Below are 25,433 nucleotides of genomic sequence, written 5' to 3'. Positions count from 1 at the left end.
TGATAAAGCGAGGCTTGACCTGGTCTGATCTGAGCATCCTGGCGTGGTGAGTTTCACGAAGGTCTAGTCAGGCTGAGGAGGAGAGACTAGGTCTAGTCAGGCTGAGGAGGAGAGACTAGGTCTAGTCAGGCTGAGGAGGAGAGACTAGGTCTAGTCAGGCTGAGGAGGAGAGACTAGGTCTAGTCAGGCTGAGGAGGAGAGACTAGGTCTAGTCAGGCTGAGGAGGAGAGACTAGGTCTAGTCAGGCTGAGGAGGAGAGACTAGGTCGAGTCAGGCTGAGGAGGAGAGACTAGGTCTAGTCAGACTGAGGAGGAGAGACTAGGTCTAGTCAGGCTGAAGTAATTCAGGTAGATGCGCGTCCACGGCTTTCCTCAAAAGACCGCGAGGTCGATCACAGATTTCCTGATGCCAAAATGGAGAATACGCATTGTTCATACTTTATACAGAGTGAGCAGCAGCTTCTTGTGGAAGTATGATGACGTGAAACACATTATTTGTATAAAAAGAAAAGAAACACGGCCGCTGTAATGAAACAGTGAGAGAAAGTGTAGCAGACGATCACGGACCGACTGAATGAGTAAGCAGCCTAAATATATACATTAACTGACCACTGCTCTGAACTGGAGCCGTCATAATCATTCCATTCAAGGATTAGGCTACTAATCATTTAACAAATTAACAGTTGTACTCTTTGCCTTAAAAGTAAGCAGAAGATAATGTTACTCAGGAGAAAGATCCATTTTCTACAACACTAGAATATGATGCGTAAATATCTCGTTCACTCTGTTCCTCTCTCTCTCTCTCATGGGCTAACATATAAATTTCCTAAGTCATATTAACTTCCACTGCTCGCTTTTAATGCAAAGTGTACAACTGTTTGTTTTTGCAAATGACAGTGACTCATTGAATGGTCTCAGTTAAGAGCAGTAGTTCATAAATGTATATTTTTAGATATATCATTCAGTCTGTCCGCTATTATCTGACACGCGTTCCAGTGGATAGAGATCATTCATTTTTTAAGAAACATTTGCAAAAATATCACCATATAATACCACCCAGTAAATGTACCGGGTATTTATTTCAAATACAGGTACTACAGTATTGCTGGTATATTACAATAAGAACATACAGTAGTTGCTGGTTTGCAGCACACCAGTATGTGATTAACGTTACAGACGGTAGCTAGCTAGCTTTGTTTCTAGCTCCAGGCTAACTTCTTTCCTCCCACCTCCAGCTAGCTAGCTGTGCTCTGCTTTAGTCGGCTAATCTTGTCAGCTCGTCCTTCTGTTTCTTCCACTATCGGATTCTCCTGGGGTCAATGTCGAAACGTCTCGCAGCTTTTTCACCCGAGTTTTCCTCCGCATACTTTAAAACTCTTTTCGTTTTGTTGTTGAAAAGTCCGTCAATAGCACCAGAGTCCGTCTTTCTCTGCTAGCACTAAATGAGACCCGTGTTACATCCAATGTAGCTACTGCCATCTATTGGCACCTGTACGTTACTGCAAACTACACTTGGCTGAGTAACACATACAGCCGCATTGACTAAAATACCGGTTGGACAATAATCCAGAAAAACAAAGTGTGGAAAAAAGCATGAATATATTGTTGAATCTGTTAAATGAAATTGGTAGAAATGTACATTACAATGAACTTGAATTTTATTTAGACTTAATATTATATGAAAGGCATTTAGGAGATTATCCACACTATTTTTTCCCCGGCCTTAATTTGAGACCGGCCTTTATTTGTCCGTGTTGACCACGCCCCCGGCCACTATCAGAGGCCCGGCTTTTAATTGACTACCGGTTTTTATTTGAGGAAATACGGTATATGCCTTGCTCCCAATTATATATGTACATAGAAAATAAAGACACTGAATAAATTTGACTCTAAAATCTAGAAACTATGAAGATAATTAAGTGATAAATTCCATGCACACTGTAAACATAAAGGAACAGAGTATATTCATCAGTTATTCCCCCCCAGCTAAATATAAGGTCAAAAACCAACGAGGTGTCCTCCCCCTGTTGTTACATGAATGTACAGTAGCCTACATCACTAGATAGTTACTGGTCCAGTGAACTAAGACTATAATTTGGGAGGATTGTACAATTAGGATATGTTCTTTAAATTATAGTCCCAGTTTACTGGACAACACAACTTGTGTGCTAAGAATGCCAAATACAATGCACATGGAAGAGGAACAAACATGATCCTTATTGTTAAAGAATTAAAACAAAATGAATTGAATGAAAAGCACTGTATGTGTTGCCCTTAGTAACAGACTTCATTTAAAACACATTTAAAATGTTATCAGCCTTTTCTAATTATCTCAACAACTGCCATAATATATTCATCAAACTTCTAACAACAATATGAACAGCAGTCTTCATACAGCAATATAACAGATGACAACATTACCAATAATCAGTAACATTATAAATCATCATGTCGTTGTTTGTTAACAGTTAAAATAACTTTTAACTGAAGTTTAATTTCCTGTTTATCACTGCTGGTTGTTATGAAGAGTTACTGCTCCTCTGATCTCTGTTGGCACAGTGTTTCTGGTTCTACAGGATTCTTTCTGTCTCCTCCTCCTCCTCCTCCTCTTCCTCCTCCTCCTCCTCCTCTTCTTCCTCCTCCTCCTCCTCCTCCTCCTCCTGATGAAGCTGTAACAGGTTTGTTGTTTTGCTGTCAGAGACGAAGGTTTCAGTCGACAGACACGATAAGATGTCTGGGTGTCCCAGAGGTCTTCCAGGTGGAGCTGCAGCGTGAGAAACCCTCCAATCAGAGCAGTCAAGTACGTTAGTCTTCACTTTTTCATTTTCATATTGTGTTGAGTTCAGGGAGCAGAGAGTCTGTCTGTTTTCTCTCCACGTTAGTTATCTGCTCAGCCAGCTGCTGGAACTTCACTCTGTGCTATTAGTACTTTTACTGCAGTAACATGTCTGAATACTGTAGAAAATTCAGGTAAAATACTGGCCCAAAGGCCAGAGGAAGATCTGACTCCAGTTTGACACTCTAATTCTTCAACCCGTCCCGTTTCACATCATTGTATGGTTCAGTAATGCATATTGTAAATTTCCTGGACTTATTTGGTGCTCATGCTAAACTTTCTGTGTATTCCAAGTCTATTACACACACACACACACACACACACACACTCAATATTATAATGAAGTGACGGTTACACACTCACATTCCTATACTTATATGGAAATATATGGAAATTAACCAGTGAGCTAACTAACTGAATGTATACATTGACAGGGGATAGGGATGTTGTTCTCCACATGTCATGCCTACTGACTCACAGTTCTGAGCAACGCTAAATTTACTTTAATACTAAGAATCACTTTCTCTGGGCCGAGCCTTCTCTTCACAGACACGCCCACTCTATGATAATCCATCCAGTTATTATCAGGCAGCTGATGTCCTGCAGGCCTGTCTGCTCTGACGCAGCCTTGTTGGCTGAAAACTTGTTCTGCATCTTTTCAGTGTAGCTCCTCTTGGCTCCTCTGATCTCTTTAGTCAGGGTGTTTCTGGTTCTCCAGGATTCTTTCTGTCCTCTTCCTCCTCCTGACCAAGCTGCCTGAGTTCAGCTAGAAACCGGTTAGTTCTGTCTCTCCTGTTAAATGATGAAATGCAGTGATGCCCTTTGGCTCCCAGCCCTCAATGTGCTGTCTGTAATGTGGAGTTCTCTGCTGAGGTTTTCTCTGTTAACGTCCAGAGAACAGAGAAAAGAGAGTCTGTCTGTTTTCTCTCCACGTTAGTTAACTGCTCAGCCAGCTGCTGGAACTTCACACTGTGCTAGTAGTACTTTTACTGCAGTAACATGCAGGGCCGTAGCAGAAAATTCTGGGCCCTGTAGAAAGGCATTTTCTATGGGCCTAACATCTTTTTGGGCCCTCCTACCTGAGGGCCCTGGGTACTCAGTCCCCTTATTCCCGCCAGTCCGACGCCCCTGGTAACATGTCTCAATACTTGCTTTAATCACAATAATCATCATCTATTGATACATCTCTGCCCCTGCATGGTGGAGGCTTGAGAGAGGGGCAAGTTTGGGATCTACATTTTCTGTTGACAGCAAGTTTCACAGAAAACTCAAAGGTGAACAATTCACCCACATCCACGTTCATACAGTAGGCCATTTTTCATGCTACTAGATTATGTTGTTTTAGTTTTTTTCTATTTTCAAGTGGAAAATAAATCTGTAAACGCAAATCACGGAGTGGAACTGAATTATTCAAACTGTGCGTTATACAAGTGGTGATTGTTCCCTGACTCAGCCTCTCAGCAGCTTACGGAGGTTTCTAAGAAGTGGCTCCTCTTGTTATTGTCCTCCATTTATCTGACAGCGTGTTACTCTGCACATTCACAGTTACACACAAAGTCTGAATCAGCAGTAAAACATGATGTAATGTTCCAGAGAATCAGCTCTCTCACTGCTACTTCTACATCAAGTACATTTAGTCACAGAGCAGGACGTTGGACAGAGTATACTTCACCGTGTAGTATTAATAGTTTGGAGTACTTCTTCCACTGCGTCACTGAGTCTGTTTAACGATAAAGTTTGTTCATCACATTTTAAACATGTTGGAACTCGTCGTGTGGAAAGTTCCTCGTGTTGCGTTCATTGGACGAAGGAAGAACAAACACACACTGACAACAACAACCACAGTTACACAGAGAGAAGAAACAAAGCTCTTATGTGAAAATCTGCTTCCTGTCAGGTGGAGCTGTGACTCATCAGGAAACAACTCAGCCTGAGTTCTTCTTCATCAACTCTTCTGACTGTTTGAAGAAACTGTAAGTCTCAGCAACCATTCTGACGTCTAAATTCCTGCATTCAATATTAGTATGCACATATTAAGTTACTAAATGTTGTAGTTTTCCCCAGAATGAAGCCGTAGCTCTACGCTCTTCTACATCTCCTCGTCTAATCCACATTAAAACATCCACAGGACCACACGGTGAAAGATTAACTATTTACTTTTACACAAGAACAAATACAACAATGTAAATCCACTTCTAAAAGATGCTGCAGAGAGCCAGAGAGAGAAGGTGAGAATGGTAAAGGAAATTGTTGTATGAATTATCAAAACATTAATGACTTCATTTAGGCTCCTACAAACATCCTTATTTAGTGGAAGGAGAACACAAAACTCAGGAGGCAGGTAACACTTAAACATGTAAATATATAGAATATAATGCAGTAAGAAGGCTTTTACATCAGGAACCTGAGCCCAGATCTGATCTCTTTTAATTAAAGACATTTTTAGTCCACTACCACTCAAACCATATGATGGACTAATGGATAGTTGATTTAAAGGTCCCATGACATGGTGCTCTTTGGATGACAGGTCTGTAAAACCAACACATTCTCACACCCATCTCGTAAAATATGGACATTTGGTCAGGTGCCCTTGTCGTTCTTATTGACGCTAAAAGTCTCCTTTAGCGCTATAAGTAAACGCACTTGGTCAGGGCTATTACCGTCCCTTTAGCGCTATAAGTAAACGCACTTGGTAGGGACTATTGCCGTCCCTTTAGCGCTATAAGTAAACGCAACTCTAACGGAAAAGGTCGTGGGTGGGCGTACGGTTCTGTGACACGCGGGAGAAAAGTAAAAAACAACTTTAGCCAGCATGACCAGCAGGACGTGAACCCTGCTCTCCTGGGTGAAAGTCCTGTGTTTGACCCATCCACCCCCCCAACCATCCTCCTTACATACTACTCTCTAAATCCTCTCTAACTGCTGCTCTCCCCGGTGCGTTACACAAACACGCTGAAAGACGCCTTTTTCGTTGCATCAGACGCTGACAGCCACTGACAGCCACTGTCCAAACGTCCTTATTTTACGAGTTCGGAATGAGAACGGGTTGGTTAACAGTTTCTCCTCAAAGACTCATGCTAAAGCTCCACTTTAAATCCTGTTTTTACATCCCATACACAGGACAGAAAGGTGAGATTGATTGTCATAATGGAGTCTTGTCTCCATTAGAGGACAGAAAGATGACATTAGTCCTGGAGTCTTGTCTCCATTAGAGGACAGAAAGATGACATAGTCTGGAGTCTGTCCCATTAGAGGACAGAAAGATGACATTAGTCCTGGAGTCTTGTCTCCATTAGAGGACAGAAAGATGACATTAGTCCTGGAGTCTTTCCAATGTTCCTGTTCTCCCAGAAAGAGAATGAATGACAGAGCAAAATATTTTTTTTACATTTATAGTTAATTTTACTGTAGTATTATAATCCTTTTGTCTTTTTAAGTGTGACATTGTACTATCTGTCCAGGGACAGCAGATGTAAAATAGCCTTTTGGCTAATTCTGGCACATTTTACATTTTCATATGTATTATTAGTGTGCATTGTCCCTGTTAAATAAACCTGAAATAAATAAAATAAAATAAAGCAGGATGAGCAGAGAGCAGAAATCATTCAGTGAAGAGATTCAGACTTTATTTTCTGCTTGATAGCTTCTAGTTTCTCCAGCAGCTTCTGGTTCTGGAGATTAAAAAGTGGTCTTCCTCTCTTTCTAACAGGACCCATCAGAGACCAGACCCTGCTGGACCTGGACCTGAACCTGAACCTGAACCTGAACCTGAACCTGAACCTGAACCTGAACCCAGCTGTGTGTGCATGAAGAGTGTCCGGTCCATGGAGACACCACTACTTTAAAAAAAAAAAACTGTAGTGAAGAGGCAAATTAAAATGGAGAGACGTGAATGGGAGAGGGAGCGATATGCATTGAAACGGGAAATTGATATGTTAAGAGGACAGAGGTGAGTTGTTGTGAAACCTCCAACAAACTAGAAGTAGTGTTGTCTCATTGGGTGTGTGGTCTTCTTGTAGAGGGTGTCTGTGTTTCCAGCCCACTGTAGCCTGTCATCCAGGTGCACTCTGGGATATCTATGGCCCAGTTTTCACCTGGTTTTAAAATCTGATCTGAGGGATCTCTCAGACCACTCCCTGGAAAAGATGGCCACCGGTATACAATAACCTTATTATTAGTTTCATAAAATGTCCCCTAATACACCAGTATGTAGGATATTACTACAGTACACTGTACTATTACTACAGACATTCCTGCTGTTATGTCTCCTTTAGTTATTTATTAGCCTCTCATTGGCAGATATCCACAGCTCTGAGTGAACTAGGGAGCTGATTGGTCTAAGCAGCAGCTGTGAAATGGTTTAATTTACTTTATGAAGTCAGCAACATTACAAAATATTTGAAAGAACCAACTCCTCCTGAAGAACAGTGGCATCTTATTAAAGGAGAATCTTATAAAGGATATTTTTATTGATTTTAATCAACGTTTCTGTCAGAATCTAAGTCATTATTGGCATTTATTTGTAATAATTAGGCTTATATACATACAGTATGTATCTTTATTATATATTTTCACAGTTATGTTATGCAGGGAGTGTTTAACTGAACATGTGATCTTCAATAAATGTGTTTTTCTATCAGAACCCATCAGAAACCTGAACCTGAACCTGAACCTGAACCTGAACCTGAACCCAGCTGTGTGTCCTTGAAGAGCGATCGGTCATATCAAGGCCTCATTAACTTTAAAGGAGAGCAACCATCTGCTGAAAAGAGGTAAGCTGTTAGTATTATAATATTACTGATTCATGTTTTAACTTTTATGTGTCCAGAGAGTTTTTGGAGTTTATTTTCAGCATCTTTCTTCTTCACATATATTTATATTCTCACATCTGAAAGTCGTCCAGTTAAACCAGTCTTCAACTCTTGACTTTAGGTAAATATTGGATCTGGTTTGGTCCAATATATTCTCTGGTGTTTTAACTTTTTAACCCAGTTTTTTTGTATAGTTTATTGAACTTCTTTGTGTTAATCTTGTTTTAGTTGCTGCTTGTATCTCCAGCAGTTTTTGTTTCTGAATAATAAAAAGTGAATTTCCATCCCTGGTGGTCTTACTCTCTGTGTAACAGGATCCATCAAAGACCAGACTCTGCTGAACCTGAACCCAGCTGTGTGTCCTTCAAGAGTGACAGGTCAAAAGAACTCAGCATTTACTTTAAAGGTCAACAACCCTCTGCTGAAAAGAGGTAAGCTTTTATTAATATTCTAATATTGTTGATTCATGTTTCAACTTTTATGTATCCAGATACATTCTGAAGTTTATTTTCAGCATATTTCTTCTTCACATATATTTATATTCTCACATCTGAAAGCTGTCCAGTAAGACCAGTCTTCAACTGTAGATCTCAATTTAATATTGGACCTGGTTTGGTCCAAAATAATTTTGAGGCCAACAGAAGGTTTTTCACCGTTGACTCCCCAAACTTCTTCTATCTATGAATGTTTCCTTCCATGACCACAGAAGCTGCAGACCTCCTGGCCTCATCATACCAGTCTGCAGCTTCAGGAGTCCTTTAGGCCAACCATGTTGTAGCCCTTGTTTACTTCTTAGTTCTTTCTGTTGATTCACAGTGGGGTCAGCAGTACCACCAACACTTTAATGTCAGGGGAAACCATCTGATTCTATGTTGTAATCAATACTTTACAGGATCTTTACCTTGTGTTTGTCTCTGTGTGGACAGACATGATGTGAGCTAATTCTTCCTGATTCCTCCACAGAGTGGACCAGGAGAGCTCAGAGGTTCCCAGTGGTCAGTCTGCCAAGCAGCATCAAACACACCTGGACTCCATATTTATGGTCTGTACATGTACAACAACTACTTTTACATCTATTCTGTTCACAATCATCTCCATGCTCAGGGCTCAACAGTAACTGTTGCCCGGTTGCCCTTGGCAACCAGATTGAGTCAACTGGCAACCGTTTCGTGGCCTTTGGTTGCCCCCTTTGGCGACCACCTGTTCAATATTTGTGATTTTTAATTTATAAAAACAAATAAAAACTGGAAAATCTTATTTCAAAAGAAGTCAATATTGTATTTGGTTGTCTCCGTAAAGTTTAAACACAATCGTTTGTGATCAACACAACATTTTAGCTGTTGTGCGACCGCTTTCCACAAGCGCGTTTGCCGTGAAAACACACAGGCAACGCAATTTTCTGTTCACGTTAACGGCGCATGTTAAAATCCGGTGCTAATATGGCTACCAGATGGAATAGCAACGTGGATTTTGGTGCCTCATTAGGCTGCCACTTAAATGTCTGCGCTGCTCTCTGATGCTCCGAAAACAGACGTTAGTTAGAGGCAACAGAAACCTTGCTGCATGTCACGCTAGTAAACACTAATAACATGTTACACAGCAGGTAATGTTAGCCTACCGTTAGCTACAGTAGTGACTGGATTAAACATCTTAAAATGCTGACAGCTAAACAGTGTAAAGTGTGTCTGTATTTCACTGTAGAGGATTCCAACAGCGGGACGTATCTGTCTTCCGCTAAAGCTATGAGCTAACAGACACAAACTAGCCCTATGGCCACTGCTGTTGTCTGAAAAACAACACAGATGGGAGTAAAAGTTGGGTTTACTTAAAACCGGTAAACCCTGTGGTGCATTGAAAATAATTGTAAAATACCCTTTTCTCATCTGTTTTTGTCTTTTAAAAAGCAATTTACTGGTGAAAAAAGATATTATTGTTAAAAGTTTTTGTTATTACATTTTTAGTAATCATTTAATTTCCCCTTTTTTGTGTTGGTCCAAAAATGTATCCGATCCAGGACTCAAACCGAGATCCGATCCGTGAGTTTTGTGATCCGTTGCACCCTTATTTGAGAGGGGAATTATATAGCAAGCCATTCTTTCATTATAAATATGTGTGGTATAGTTACATAAGAAATTATTTGATCCAAATATAGGCAGTTTAAAACACTTAATTTCGGCCTGTCCTCGCACAGTTTAGGGAAACCTGATCTATAGACTACCTATATTAATAATACCGTCTAAAACGGCAGGCATATCAGCACTCAGGGATGACTTCAATATACCAGACCTATATGATAAGATTTACCACAACTACATAGTATATGCAGACAAGCCTAAGTGATAAAGTTGAAGATTATATATAATATTTATATAAAACCCCTGTACTTGGACCGGGATGGCACGGTGTGCATTGGTATAGTCCTCCTGCAGGGCCAGCAGTGCCAAGGTGTTTATGGAACAATTATCACTCCGTACAAGCGCAAATGCCTTCTTCCAATATTTACTTTCTGCAGTCTGACATCAGTTCACCACCTCACCATCTGCGTCGCCAATTCCCATTGTATCCAAAATGTGCGTACGCATGGGTCAGAGTTTGCATGGAGGACCGCACATTCTCCCGTTTTAATTTTAATAAAGATCAACATTTGCGTGGGAAGTGGCGTACGCACATTTTCAGCCCCCGTTTGTGCGTACGTCACATTTATAAATGAGACCCCTGATCAGTTTGATTGTGTCATTCATATAATCTTCTGTTTCAGCTGCTGGAGAAGAACATCATCTCTTTTGTGAAGAACGAGCTGAAGAATATCCAGAAGGCTCTGAGTTCAGATTACCCAGAATGCTCAGAGAATCAGAGGGAGGGTGAGGATGAAGAGCAGAGGAGCAGAAGAGAGGCATTTCTGAAGATCACACTGCACTTCCTGAGGAGAATGAAGCAGGACGAGCTGGCTGACCGTCTGCAGAGCAGTAAGAGGATTTCTCTAAAGATTTAACTTGCTGGACTAATGGGACCTTTACTAATGTCTCCAGAGAAGGGTCAAAGTATGCTCCTGTTTCTTTATAAATCACTTCCTGATGTTCTTTGTTGTGTTTTCAATCAGGAAGTCCTGCTGAAGTTTGTAAATGTAAACTGAAATCTAACCAGCAGAAGAAGTTCCAGTGTGTGTTTGAGGGGATTGCTAAAGCAGGAAACCCAACCCTTCTGAATCAGATGTTCACAGAGATCTACATCACAAAGGGAGGGACTGCAGAGGTCAATGCTGAACATGAGGTCAGACAGATTGAAACAGCATCCAGGAAACCAAACAGACCAGAAACAACAATCAGACAAGAAGACATCTTTAAAGCCCCACCTGGAAGACATGAACCAATCAGAACAGTGATGACTAAGGGAGTGGCTGGCATCGGGAAAACAGTCTTAACACAGAAGTTCACTCTGGACTGGGCTGAAGGCAAAGCCAACCAGGACATCCAGTTCACATTTCCATTCACTTTCAGAGAGATGAATGTGCTGAAAGAGAAGAAGTACAGCTTGGTGGAACTTGTTGATCACTTCTTCAGTGAAACCAAAGAAGCAGGAATCTGCAGGTTTAAAGAGTTCCAGGTTGTGTTCATCTTTGACGGTCTGGATGAGTGTCGACTTCCTCTGGACTTCCACAACACTGAGGTCCTGACTGATGTTACAGAGTCCACCTCAGTGGGTGTGCTGCTGACAAACCTCATCAGGGGGAATCTCCTTCCCTCTGCTCACCTCTGGATAACCACACGACCTGCTGCAGCCAATCAGATCCCTGCTGAGTGTGTTGACATGGTGACAGAGGTCAGAGGGTTCACTGACCCACAGAAGGAGGAGTACTTCAGGAAGAGATTCAGAGATAAGGAGCAGGCCAGCAGAATCATCTCCCACATCAAGAAATCACGAAGCCTCCACATCATGTGCCACATCCCAGTCTTCTGCTGGATCACTGCTACAGTTCTGGAGGATGTGTTGAAGACCAGAGGGGGAGGAGAGCTTCCCAGGACCCTGACTGAGATGTACATCCATTTCCTGGTGGTTCAGTCCAAAGTGAAGAACATTAAGTATGATGGAGGAACTGAGATAGATCCACACTGGAGTGCAGAGAGCAGGAAGATGATTGAGTCTCTGGGAAAACTGGCTTTTGAGCAGCTGCAGAAAGGCAACCTGATCTTCTATGAATCAGACCTGACAGAGTGTGGCATCAACATCACAGCAGCCTCAGTTTGCTCAGGAGTGTTCACACAGATCTTTAAAGAGGAGAAAGGACTGTACCAGGACAAGGTGTTCAGCTTCGTCCATTTGAGTGTTCAGGAGTTTCTGGCTGCTCTTCATGTCCATCTGACATTCATCAACTCTGGAGTCAACCTGCTGTCAGGAAAAAAAACAACATCAACATGTTTCTACCAGAGTGCTGTGGACAAGGCCTTACAGAGTCCAAATGGACACCTGGACTTGTTCCTCCGCTTCCTCCTGGGTCTTTCACTGCAGACCAATCAGAATCTTCTACGAGGTCTGATGACACAGACAGGAAGTAGCTCAGAGACCAAGCAGGAAACAGTTGAGTACATCAAGAAGAAGATCAGTGAGAATCTGTCTGCAGAGAGAAGCATCAATCTGTTCCACTGTCTGAATGAACTGAATGATCGTTCTCTAGTGGAGGAGATCCAACAGTCCCTGAGTTCAGGATGTCTCTCCACAGATTATCTGTCTCCTGCTCAGTGGTCAGCTCTGGGCTTCATCTTACTGTCATCAGATGAAGATCTGGACGTGTTTGACCTGAAGAAATTCTCTGCTTCAGAGGAGGCTCTTCTGAGGCTGCTGCCAGTGATCAAAGCCTCCAACAAAGCTCTGTAAGTGTGATTTATTCATCATTGAATACTCTGATATCTTTCAACAAGAGATAAAAAATAAATACCTTGTTTCCTTCCTGTCTCTCCAGACTGAGTTGCTGTAACCTGTCAGAGAGAAGCTGTGAAGCTCTGTCCTCAGTTCTCAGCTCCCAGTCCTCTAGTCTGAGAGAGCTGGACCTGAGTAACAACAACCTGCACGATTCAGGAGTGAAGCTGATCTCTGATGGACTGAAGAGTCCACACTGCACACTGGAGACTCTCAGGTCAGATCAAGAACAATAATCTTTGACAAAAAACAGTATTGAAAAATATTTTAGAAACATTCAAAAAATGTGAATGTTTCCAAATAACTTTATTCTGATTTAGAATCATTTCAGAAAGAATGAAATATGAAACCATTTAAAACAGTAATTTTAGTCTACAACATTGATACAATGGATCGTTTTGTTGTTAATTTTGATTTATATGGAGGACTTAGTTTTGATGAATGGTTGGAAGACGATGAGAAGTGAATCATTGGATGAAACAACATTTTTAAACTCTGGAGTTAACTGTTACTGGAATAGTTTGGATAACATCAGCTGTTTGGATCACATCAGCTGTTTGGATCACATCAGCTGTTTGAATAACATCAGCTGTGCCACTGACGCGTCAATAATGAAGTTCGCGGACGTATAGTAGCAAAAAAAAAATGTTTATTAAATATTTTAGTTATAACCAGAGAAAGTTAGCCAATCAGTTCGGTGTTTATATGTGTGGTAGTTATTACGTTTTGGAAAATTCCACGATCTCTACCATTACAAAGCTAACGTTAGCTTAAGATTACTGGCTGACTAACGTTTAACAGGGAGGGACTACAAATGGTCTCTGTTGGTTTTCTTTATTTTTAGAGTTAATTGCCCCACAATATGAACACAGTTTGATTATAATTTTTATTTAGTTGGTAACCGTTGTTGTATAATCGCTTTATTACACGAGAGGGTTTGATTTAACGTCATATTATCACTTCAGTCATGCTTAGCCGCTTCAATGTTGTGCCAATAATGACGTCAAATCAAACCCTCTCGTGTAATATTGCTTAAATCTGTCACGATTAATTATCATGTTTCAGACTTCTTTAGAGTAGAGCAGCAGATATTTAAACATGCTGAGAACGGATTTCATATACGGTATCACCAAAAGTCCAGACTCAACATATAAACACAATCATTATTTGTCTTCTTATATGACATTTTTCTAAACTTTAAGCTTTTTTAAATTTAAACCACCCTTCTCATGTCAGGATTTATAATTTAGCAATTTGGAAATCTTTGAATGTTTCCAAAGCATTTTGTTCTTATGTAAAGCACAAAGTATGAACTATGGCTATGGCATTTCTTTTAAATCGTATGTGAATTTGAATACTGGACGTCGTTTTATTCCTCATTCAGTCACAATTAGTTATCATGTTTCCAACTTGTTTAGAAAATGGATTTTATATTCTTTATCACCAAAAGTCTGGAGACTCTCAGGTCAGGATTAACCCATTCAACTGATGACCATTTAACTTTAGTTGATGAAACAGCTGCTTTGTGTCTGTTGATACGATAAACTTGGTGAATAGTTATTAATTATATAATTTTTAATTTCTAGACTCAGAGTTACTTTCCATGAGGAATTTTCATTGTTTACTTTTGTCGTTAAATAATTAAATAGAACAGTTGATTTTAATGGTGTATTCTAAATCTGGACCAAAATGTACCTGAACAAAAAACAAACATAAAACTAACACATGGCTCCACGTGTTGACAGAGGGTTCCTGTGTGTTTTTCTGTGTGTTTGCAGTCTGTCAGGCTGTCTGATCTCAGAGGAAGGCTGTTCTTCTCTGGTCTCAGCTCTGAGCTCCAACCCCTCCCATCTGAGAGAGCTGGACCTGAGCTACAATCATCCAGGAGACTCAGGAGTGAAGCTACTGTCAGCAGGACTGGAGGATCCTCTCTGGAGACTGGAGACTCTCAGGTACAAACACTGATGAATATAAAAAGGAGATATTTGTGTAGGAAGTTGTAAAGGGGAACATCTCAAGGAACTAAAATAATAACTCCCTCTTGTTAATAATTGATGTAGTTTGGACAGATATCTGTAAGTTAAAGGAACTGTCCGTGGTTTGAAGAAACATCTTTTTTTCCCTCTTTCCCGTGATCAAATCAGTTTCAACTCGACAGAGAAAGGTCCAGGACAGGTTTAGCCTAGCTTAGCACAAATCAATGTGCTTTCTACGCTGTGAGAAGAGTGTGTGTATGAAGCATTAATTTACTCTTTTAGCAGACTCGTTAGCTAGAGGTTTAAAATGTCAGTTGCCGGTGCTGCATGGCTCATGTGCTCGATCAGAGACGTACACTGACATCTTGACCAATTATTGTAAAAAGTTCCTCTTGTGCTGGGAGAGTACCGACTCTATGGTTAAAAAGTCCCTCAAAACGCTCTTTCCTAGTCCCTGCAGTGCAAACACAATATATGTGTGTGTTAGAGTGATGTAATTGTGATGTAATTGTAATTGTAATTGTAATTGATGTTTCTCTATAGAGAAAGGTCCACTGTTGCACCAAATGCTTGCCCTTGGGGGAATTGTTGGGTCTCTGTAAATGATAGTGTGGCAGTGGCGCAGACAGCCGTAATCCTGTACGCACTGTGCGTACATTTGTTTCTTTTAAGACACTCATCTAATGATGTGTAAATGCGCACATAATCTGTTCTGCTCTCTGCTATGTTCAGTTATATTTTCCTCATTATTTATACATTATTTCACCCATAAGCCATCCACTATTAATCAGAATATTCGTTGTTATGACTCGATCTGTAGATCAGAGGTGGGCCGTCAGGGCCAGCATGGCCTTCTCTGCTGGCCAAGAGATTATCAGAATCAGAAAATTATATTTTTTATAATTAAAGGCCTATATATTCATTTCTAAAATAAATATATATATTTATAAATTTCATATGTATTTTATATATTGCATACGCTGCAACGCAAGTTTGTTTACATTTTTAGATGTAAATTTAATGAAAGAAAGGTGGGTGTACTTTTTCTTCACATGATGAGCAGCTTATGGATCGCAAATGGATCTGAATGAAGAAACGTAAAAAAAAAAAAACTCGACCCTAGCTCCCTCAGCTCAATAGTGTGGGTAACAGATCAATTATGTTGCTCATAATCAAAGCCCTGGAACCATCTAGGAGACTTTCTTGTCTCAATCACCTAATTAATAATGTCCTTCGCCACGGTCTACATGCTGACGCACTTGCCGACAACAGTGCTGCAGATGGGGAGACACGATGTAGCCCAGTTTACCTCACACTCAAGTCAGTGCAGGACATCCACCCAGAGCTACGGGAGAAGCTGGAGAGGCAGAGCTTGCTCCCCACCGAATAAGGCTAATAAAGTAATGATTAAAAAAACACAAATGCTTGATCAAGGGCCCTGCCCGGCTCGGCCCGATCATTGCGGAAAATATCGGCCTGCTGATAGGAGTGGGGCACACTGTTTTTTAGATGTAGCCAATATTTGATTGCACGTTTTTGAATTTTGATGAATGATGGGAATTGGCCTAATTCAGCTCTGCAGGCGTTGTTGGTGGTTTTTCTGTGTACCTGTAAGATGCTTTTACAAAACTCTAGATGCAGGATTTCAACTGGGTTTTTGTCCAAATGGGCCGAATTATGGTAGGAAATAGGACCCCACACCTCACTACCATAGAGGAGGATTGGTTCTATTACAGATTATAATAATTTGAGCCAGATTCTAATTGGGATTTCAATGTAGATTTGACTTTTTATTGTGTAAAATGCCCTGTGTGCTTTCTCTCTCAGCTCCATTATCGCTGGGTTAAAACTTCCAGTGGAACTTATTTTCAGTCCTAAATAATTGTAATGTGTACAGTGGTCTAATTTATGTGTTCCTAACGTGAAGCTGTATGCATTTCCCTGAGATCTGGATCTTTTTTGAAAAGTCATTATCTTTGTCTTTTGAGTGTTTCCTGCCAGGGCCCAGGTCTGGCAGTACTGCTCCAGCAGGTCCAGGTTCTGCTGTAAGCCCTGTTCTGTAGGGGACAGCAGAACCAGGTCATCTGCATAGAGCAGGAACTTGATCTCAGAGTCGTGTAGAGTGAGACCAGGTGCTGCTGATGTCTCTAGGATGGTGGCCAGCTGGTTAATATAGATGTTGAATAGAGTGGGACTCAAAAAGCAGCCCTGTCTCACTCCACGCTTCTGACACAAGAATCTTGTTCTTTTGTTGCCGATTTTAATACTGCACTTATTGTTAGTGTACATTGATTTAATGATGTCATGTGTTTTACCCCCTACACCAGATTCAATAACTTCATCTCATCTCCAGATGTTTTAGGCTTGTTGGTAGTGGACTCAGTATGTGGGTCGGTGGGGGAGGGGGTGGGCATTACTGCAGGTTGTTGTGATGGTCTGGTGTTAGTTAGGGTGGAGGTGGATGGCTGTGGTTCAGGTTGAGGGGGGCTGTTGATGGTGATGGAGGGTTGTGGTTGGTGTTGGCAGGCTCTCAGACTGTGGAGCTGCTCCTGGAGGCTGAGGATGGTTTGCTCTCTCAGGTGCAGCTCCTCTCTTAAGCTCTCTGCCCATCGCCTGTCTGTCCTGCTGCAGCTCCTGTCTTACAGCAGTGAGTTCTCTGCCCATGGCTCATCTGCCAGAGCTTTGATGGTGTTGAAGTCGTCTTGGACAGATCTGAAACTGGCCTCATTGCCTTGAAACATGATGGTCCCATTGTGGTAGACATTGACAGTGAGAGGTGGGCTGTCCTTGTCTTCATCTTCGATGACTATCTGTCTCCCACTGCATATGCCTCTCTTCTTGTGATGGTCATAGTGGGCGCAGATAGCTTTATGCCACGCATCAGTACTGTCCGTGTACAGTAATAGGTTACTAATTCCTCCTGTGTGGCATATGTCTGCAGTCAAAGTCTCTGGGTTTTCTCTGAGTTTGTTTGTAAGCTTTCTTGGCCTGTGTACTTTTAATTTCTGTTGGGTAGCCAATCACAAGGAGGCAGGGCTCTCCCCCGGGAGATCACAACATTGTTTCAGTTCCTAACTGCCGCTCTGCTGCTCCCTCTGCTGCTCCCTCTGCTGCTACTTAGCACGCTATGTTAAGTTACCACAGGATAGCCTTAGTTTCTTGAGGTAGAAATTATAAATTAAATTATTGTGGATATGAAGTAAGCTTACCTTACTCCTCTACTCTAGCTTATCTTGAATGGGAAGCAGACGTGCTAGCCGTTTTGGTTTTTCCTTTTGTTTGGAGCCTTTTGGTCCTTAGCTTAGCATAGCATAGCCTTCTTGCTCCTCTTCTTTGTCGTTAGCGGTCGTATTAGCAGAGTTAGCTGTTGTGTTAGCAGGGTTAGCTGTTGTTTTAGCATAATTAGCTGTCGTGTTAGCAGAGTTAGCTGTTGTGTCGAGGAGTTAGCTGTGATGTTAGCAGGGTTAGCTGTGGTGTTAGCAGAGTTAGCTGTGGTGTTAGCAGAGTTAGCTTTTGTGTTAGCAGAGTTAGCTGTTGTGTTAGCCGAGTTAGCTGTTGTGTATGAGGAGTTAGCTGTTATGTTAGCAGAGTTAGCTTTTGTGTTAGCTGGATTAGCTGTGGTGTTAGCAGAGTTAGATATAGTGTTAGCAGAGTTAGCTGTGGTGTTATCAGAGTTAGCTTTTGTGTTAGCAGAGTTAGCTGTTGCGTTAGAGGAGTTAGCTGTTGTGTTAGCCAAGATAGATATAGTTTTAGCAGAGTTAGCTGTAGTGTTAGTATAATTAGCTGTTGTGTTAGCATAATTAGCTGTCATCTAGCATACTTAGCTGTTTTGTTAGCAGAGTTAGCTGTCGTGTTAGCAGAGTTAGCTGTTGTGTTAACAGAGTTAGCTGTAGTGTTAGCAGACTTAGATATAGTGTTAGCAGAGTTAGCTGTTGTGTTAGAGCAGTTAGCTGTTGTGTTAGCATAATTAGCTGTTGTGTTACCATAATTTGCTGTCGTTTTAGCAGAGATATTTGTTATGTTAGAGGAGTTAGCTGTTGTGTTAGCAGAGTTAGCTGTCGTGTTAACAGAGTTAGCTGTTTTGTTAGCAGAGTTGGCTGTTGTGTTTGCAGAGTTGGCTATTGTGTTAGCAGAGTTAGCTGTTGTGTTAGCAGAGTTAGATGTTGCGTTAGCACAGTTAGCTGTTGTGTTAGCAGAGTTAGCTGTCGTGTTAGCAGAGTTAGCTGTTGTGTTAACAGAGTTAGCTGTAGTGTTAGCAGACTTAGATATAGTGTTAGCAGAGTTAGCTGTTGTGTTAGAGCAGTTAGCTGTTGTGTTAGCATAATTAGCTGTTGTGTTACCATAATTTGCTGTCGTTTTAGCAGAGATATTTGTTATGTTAGAGGAGTTAGCTGTTGTGTTAGCAGAGTTAGCTGTCGTGTTAACAGAGTTAGCTGTTTTGTTAGCAGAGTTGGCTGTTGTGTTTGCAGAGTTGGCTATTGTGTTAGCAGAGTTAGCTGTTGTGTTAGCAGAGTTAGATGTTGCGTTAGCACAGTTAGCTGTTGTGTTAGCAGAGTTAGCTGTCGTGTTAGCAGAGTTAGCTTTCGGTGTTGTAATCTGTAGACATCCCTAAGCACTCGTCTTACTGCCGGTAGCAGCAGAGAGCAGAAGCCAGCAGGCAAGTCTTATTTAAATAAACTCCTGGTGTACTTACAAACTTTCCAATCCTTCGTTTTATGAGTACATAACCTATTTGTACTACTGTAGAAGTTTGGTATCATTTTGGGCATTATTAGTGGGGTATGTCGGTACACGATCGGTTCTGCCTGCACGATCCGTTCTGCACATGCGCAAGATAATACTGTTTTACGTATCCATACTACCTGCACGATCTGTTCCACGCTAGCCTATGGCTAGCCTCCACTGGGAAGCTAACGTTAGTTTAGCTAACAGCTAATTCGGCTAACCGCTAGCTGACAGCTAGATTCAGTCTAAAATAACGTTAACTCAAACGTAATGGGAAAAGCAGCTACAGCTAAATTAAGACTTCACAGTAGTAACAATAAAGACAAGTATTGAGTGATTGTATTTTAAATGAGCACAAGTAAAGTAGAACTGACGTAACAGCTGTTATATATGTTAGGTGTTTGTTATATATGTCAACGTTTATTTTTCAAGTTTTATTTTGAGCGTCTTTTAAAGTTATTACATGCTGTCTCAGCTAGCAGTTAGCCGAATTAGCTGTTAGCTAAACTATTTGTTAGCTTGCCTGTGAAGGCTAACGGCAGTTGAGTTAACGTTATTAGAGAGTATAAGTGGGAGGTTTCTTTCACTTAAATATGCGAGTTTGATTGATGACAGCCAGGTCAAGAGGTCACGACCTGTCAAAATTTTGATTGATGTTTGACAGGTGTTTCTGACGCAATCCTTCCGGAACCTTCTAGAAAGAGGGCGTGCCTCAGACCGGATGTTTCCTGGGAGGAGTCCGGAAACTGCATATTAATGCATCGAGCCAGGAAATGCGTTTTTCAAATGAGCCAATGAGAAATGAGGGTGACAGGAAATAGATGGGTAGGGTTAAAAAAGAAGTTTGTTTCAAGCATATAAAGGTTAAAGGAGTTCTTTCGTGATTCTCAACAGGATACTAGCTTGCTACTCGCTATGTCAGCAATGAATGATATTACTGCTTCTAAGATGTATGATGTAGAGGCCTGCTCTCCATCTAGTCCTTACCGAGGAGGGACTGGTCCTAACACATGGTCCTCTTCATTGATCTGTGAGACTCCTGTAACGGTGTTCCAAGATACTCTTACTGCACCCGGAGCTCCGAAGAAATGTACATTGTACCTATGTCGTACCCAGATGCCTCCGTCGGTATCTCTGCAGGAGGAATGGTCTCTACAGGCGAGTGGGATGACTGGATCGTGGGGTTATGTGTTCAAGTATGAAGAAGGCGAACTTTGTTTTTATCGACTGAAGGAAGGGGAAAAATTGTGTCCCTCAACCGACATGGTGAAAATGACCTTTGATGACTGGGGTGTGATGAAGACGTTGCTACAATTTGCCTGTAACCCTAATAAGGAGAATGAGAGTGTTGCTACGCTGGATAAAGAGACTCAAACGGTTATGGTAGAATGTAAGGAGGAGGAGACGGCTGTAAACATTTGTAGCAATGATGAAGAGAATAACGAGACGGAGTCTCCTAGATCGTCCAATTACCCCAGCGATAGCGACTTGGCTAAGATGAACATCGTCTTGGGATCGTCATGGCCGTCTGTTACCACAACCTCAGGCCGATGGTGGTTCCAGGCCCTTCTGCTATCCAGGGATTCGGAAGAAAAGAGAGCCTGCGACTTGTTTGTTTTGCAAAGATTTAATCCAGACTGCGGTTTATTCCGAACCGTGCTAGTCTTACCAGCGCTGGAATGGGTGGAGCGGATGATGGAGATGGGGGATAGGGTTACCAGTCTCTTCCTTCGCTGTCGCGGATGGAAAAATACCCTGGTTGTGAAAAAAACTCTAAACTTTTGAACACGCCTCTTTTCCGGAACTTTCCAGACCCCCCTTCCTTTCCAGAATTTTCCTAACCACGCCTCCCCTTACGATACTATAAAGACTGAATCAGGCTGCTTTACAACGTACAAGATGTTCAACGCAGGACAGAGGAGCCTCACACCATACAAGATGTTCAACTCATCGACAAAGAGATCCCTTACCCCTCGGGTTCTTTTCTCAGTGGAGGAGGAGGAGGAGGAGAGTCAAAGCCTGATATGTCCTCCACCCTCTCCGGTCTCTCCAGAGGCGCCGTCTCGGGACGTCCCTGCTGAGCAGAACTCTAATGAGGATGAGGCCACTCAGGACTACACTAATGAGGCCGGGACAGTCGCTACAACTCCTGATTCAGGAATCCCTGATTCATCAGAGGAGGTGGAAGAGGAAAGCGTTGATTCATCGGATGAAGAAAGTCATGATGAAATGGAGGACGAAATTCCTGATGAACAGGGTATGGAAAGCCCTCCACATGGACAGGAGGAGAGCCCTACTCTAGAACAGGAGGATGAGGTAGACGGATGGGTCTCTTCTCTGCTCATTGACACCGTTAAATCGGCCGTTTTCCATCTTCTCAACTTGATTATTCACAAGGACAGACGCTCTGAGTGTCATGGATGTAAGATTGACCACCCTAGTCAGCGAGAACACGCATGTCTGGAAGCATTGGAGGACGACTTTTACGGAGATAACTTTTACCGCCTGATGAAAAGACTCATCACACCACGTTTTATTCCCTCTATTCAACGTTTGTTACTTGCCCGGAACATCAAAACCGAGGATTTCAGAGTCCGGGTAGTAGCAGAGACATTACTACATGAACTGAAAGTAGTGAAGAAAATTTTTGACCCCATCACAGACATGTATGATAATTTGATAGGACAAGATGCAGTGAAAATTTTCCAACTGCGTTTGGTCACCGAGTGTTACGAGGGTTCGTAAGGGGGATATGTTCCCTGCTTTATGAAGAAAACAAGACAGAAAAGAAAAAAAAAAGTAATGTAAGTGTTATGTAACCTGTTTTAAGAATTGTAAGCGAAAAAAAAAAATAAATCACAATGGTTTTTAAAAGCATGATATAGTTGACTTGTTTTTCAAATATATAATCTTGTGTGAAGAAATGTATTTTTCTTTTGAACAGAAAAAAAAAACAACATATTTTTCTACTTTTTATAGTTGACTTGTTTTTCAAATATGTATTTACCATCTTTTGAAAATAAAGAATAATAATAAAAATAAAATGAATAAAGAGTCATTCTTGCTCATGCGTTGTGTTAGAAAACATTGACGGTTTCAGAGGAAAGGATGTCGGAGAAACGGGTGATGGAAAACATCTATTACAATCCACAGCATCCCGGTAGCTTTGGAGGCGTACAGCGTCTCCGGCAGGGTGTACAGGATGAAACTGGTGAAAAAGTCAGTGTTCGGCAAGTTAAAGATTTTTTATCTGAGCAAGATGCCTATACATTGCATAAACCAGCGCGAGTACATTTTAAGAGAAATAGAGTGTTTGTTACAAAACCTTTAAATCAGTTTCAAGCTGACCTCTGTGACATGCAGGCCTTGGCTGCACATAATGACGGGTTTAATTATTTACTGACCGTCATAGACGTATTTTCTAAAAAAGCATATGTGCGTCCCTTGAAGAGGAAGACGGCAGGGGAGGTTGTAAAAGCGTTTGAATCAGTGTTTCGAGAGAGCTTAATACCCGCCAAGCTACAAACTGACGCAGGCAAAGAATTTTTCAACAAGAAATTCGAGGCTCTCATGAAGAAATACGGTATCAATCATTTTAGAACTGCCAGTGACTTAAAGGCATCGGTCATCGAGAGATATAATCGTACTCTGAAATCTCGCATGTTTAAATATTTTACGGCTCGCAACACCAGACGTTACTTGGACGTCCTACCAGACCTGGTAGATAGTTATAATAACAGTTATCACAGCTCTATAAAAATGACACCGATGGATGTCACATCCGAGAACGTCGATCAGGTGTTTCGCAACCTGTACGGCACCTTCTCCTCGCGTCACAGGAATAAAATAAAGATGATGTTTAAGAAGGGGGATCTGGTACGTTTATCCAAGGTGAGAGGCGTGTTTGATAAAAAATATGAACAGAGTTTTACGGACGAAGTCTTTACAGTGACGGAACGTATTCCCCGTACGCCTCCCGTATACAAATTAGAAGATTATGATGGCGAGTCTATCGAGGGTTCATTTTATGAAGCGGAGCTGCAAAAAGTAAAAATGGCCGCAAACAAAATGTTTCAAGTGGAGAAAATCTTAAAACGACGTAACGTCAAGGGTGAAAAACAAGTTTTCGTGCAATGGAAAAACTGGCCAGAGAAGTTTAACAGTTGGGTTAAATTGTCTGATGTGGTCAGTATATAAAAAGTCTGTGCACAAAGGCCAATCCATCACTCGATTTCAAAAGAGAATCATGGAACACACAACCGCCGAGGGTTTTTACGTGACCCTGCCTTCCAACGCCAGTAAGGAAGTATTTAAAAGTAATACCAGCAGTTGTTATACAATCGATTTGGCTAAACCGATTGAACTGAGCGGTGAATGGGTGGTGGGTCTATGCGAAATCATATATCCTCGTACGTGGTACAATTTACCCGCAGACTCAAGCTATTTTGAACTGAACCGTGTGACGGACGAACCTCAACCGCTGGTGATTGTGAAATTCAATCGCGGCGCTTACTATAATCGACCAAAAGATCTCCTGGAATACTTGACCCCGGCGCTCAAAAAGCACGATCCCTCTTTTGATGCTTCTTTCAACAGCGCAACCAAATGCGTCGACTTCAAAGGCGATGGTCTTTACAAAATACGAACCTATCCCCCGCTGGCTTACATGTTAGGATTAAAACCCGCCGAATGGTGGACGCTCTCCAAGAGACCGTCTACCTATCCTTGTGATTTAAACGCGGGAGTATATAACCTTTTTGTATACACCGACATTATTCAGTATCAAGCGGTCGGCGACAGCTACTCACCGCTGCTCTGTGTGGTGAATGTGAAAGGTGACTTTGGAGACGTGACTAGCATCAGATACAATACGATACATTATATACCTTTGTCTAAAAATTACATCAAAAACATACGCATAGAAATTAAAACCGATCGCAACAGGAACATAGACTTTGTTTTTGGAAAGACAATTGTGAAATTACACTTTAAACCCGTCCAACGCTCTTTGTAAGTAAGATGATACATATCAAAGAAGACCCTCGGCGCTTTGTAGCGTACTATGAAGGTCAAGTAGGTGGAGCTTTACCCGGTTTTTACGGAGCCCCGGTGATGTACGGGAGAGGCATAGGCTCTATCTTTTCTAAATTGTTCAGGTTCGTATCCCCTCTGCTGAAAAAAGGTTTCGCTGTGGCAAAACCGCATCTTAAAACAGCCGCTACAAACATTGCTGCGGACGCTGTCAAAGGAGTGATGGGAAAACTGACCGAGCATAAGAATCAAGAAGGTTCGGGAGGTATTTTGGTCTTGTCCCGTAGAACAAGGAAACGCCCGCCAGGTGAGCGTGTTGTTTCCTCAGCATTTAAAAAACGTGCGGCGGCTAAGAAGAGCAAATCAGTCAAGAGACGCGCACCCAAGAGGAGGAAGTCTGCTCAGAGCTCTGACATATTTTAGCGCTGTACACAATGGCTCTTTTACATCAGAAATCAGCCGAGTGCACCCTGGCGGAACTGGATCTCTTTTCAGCTCCCATGACTCAACTATCTGTAGAAGATAAAAAATATCAAGAATACCAACCTCTCTCTGCACTGAGCGACAACTCTCCGATTGAATTCTTTATACCCGGAGATGGTGAAAAGTATTTGGACTTGAACGATACATTGCTGCACCTCCGAGTTAAAATCACAGAGAAGGATGGGACGGACATCCCAGCAGATACAGCGGTGGGGCTCATCAATTATCCTCTCAATACAATTTTTAGCCAATGCGACGTTATTCTGGGCGATAGATTGATTTCACAATCCAGCGCCACTCATCCTTACAGAGCCATGATAGAAACCTTACTCAACTTTTCAGAGGACACATTAAAGAGTCAATTTAGCGCCGGCCTGTTTTACAAAGACACTCCGGGGTCAATGGATTCTATCATAGTGACTAACGGACCGAACAAAGGATTAGTCCAGAGAGCGCAATTCAGCGCAGAATCTGGGGAAGTTGACTTACTAGGACCTCTCCACAGCGACATTTTTTTCTGCGAGCGTCAGCTGTTAAACTCTGTCGATTTGAGAATCAAACTTATTCGTTGCAATGATGCGTTTTGCCTTATGGGGGCTCGTGACTCAGAGTTCACCCTGAAGATATTATCAGCCTCCCTGTTTATTAAAAAGGTCAC

At 41.8% G+C, this 25,433-nt stretch overlaps 3 protein-coding genes across 3 annotated transcripts in view; all 3 read left to right on the top strand.

Annotated features, from left to right (window-relative positions):
* Nucleotides 1-12,518, top strand: part of LOC116066829 (NLR family CARD domain-containing protein 3-like) — a 113,087-nt gene extending 100,569 nt beyond the window's left edge. The window contains exons 6-10 of the mRNA XM_036001617.1: nt 7,961-8,077; nt 8,610-8,688; nt 10,405-10,612; nt 10,689-10,729; nt 10,791-12,518. Coding sequence (XP_035857510.1) covers nt 7,961-8,077; nt 8,610-8,688; nt 10,405-10,612; nt 10,689-10,729; nt 10,791-12,518 — 2,173 coding nt within the window. The remainder of the gene's footprint in view (nt 1-7,960; nt 8,078-8,609; nt 8,689-10,404; nt 10,613-10,688; nt 10,730-10,790) is intronic.
* Nucleotides 1-25,433, top strand: part of LOC116038066 (NACHT, LRR and PYD domains-containing protein 3-like) — a 1,733,742-nt gene that overhangs the window by 629,202 nt on the left and 1,079,107 nt on the right. The window lies entirely within an intron of this gene.
* LOC116034665 (NACHT, LRR and PYD domains-containing protein 12-like) overlaps nt 1-25,433 on the top strand; it is a 575,637-nt gene that overhangs the window by 1,361 nt on the left and 548,843 nt on the right. Inside the window, exon 3 of the mRNA XM_036001611.1 lies at nt 2,698-2,803. The gene's annotated coding sequence lies outside the window, so the exon portion shown is untranslated. The remainder of the gene's footprint in view (nt 1-2,697; nt 2,804-25,433) is intronic.

Source organism: Sander lucioperca, chromosome 5 (genome assembly GCF_008315115.2).
Source record: "Sander lucioperca isolate FBNREF2018 chromosome 5, SLUC_FBN_1.2, whole genome shotgun sequence".
Taxonomy (NCBI): Eukaryota; Metazoa; Chordata; class Actinopteri; order Perciformes; family Percidae; genus Sander; species Sander lucioperca.
This window is presented reverse-complemented; position numbering and strand designations above follow the sequence as displayed.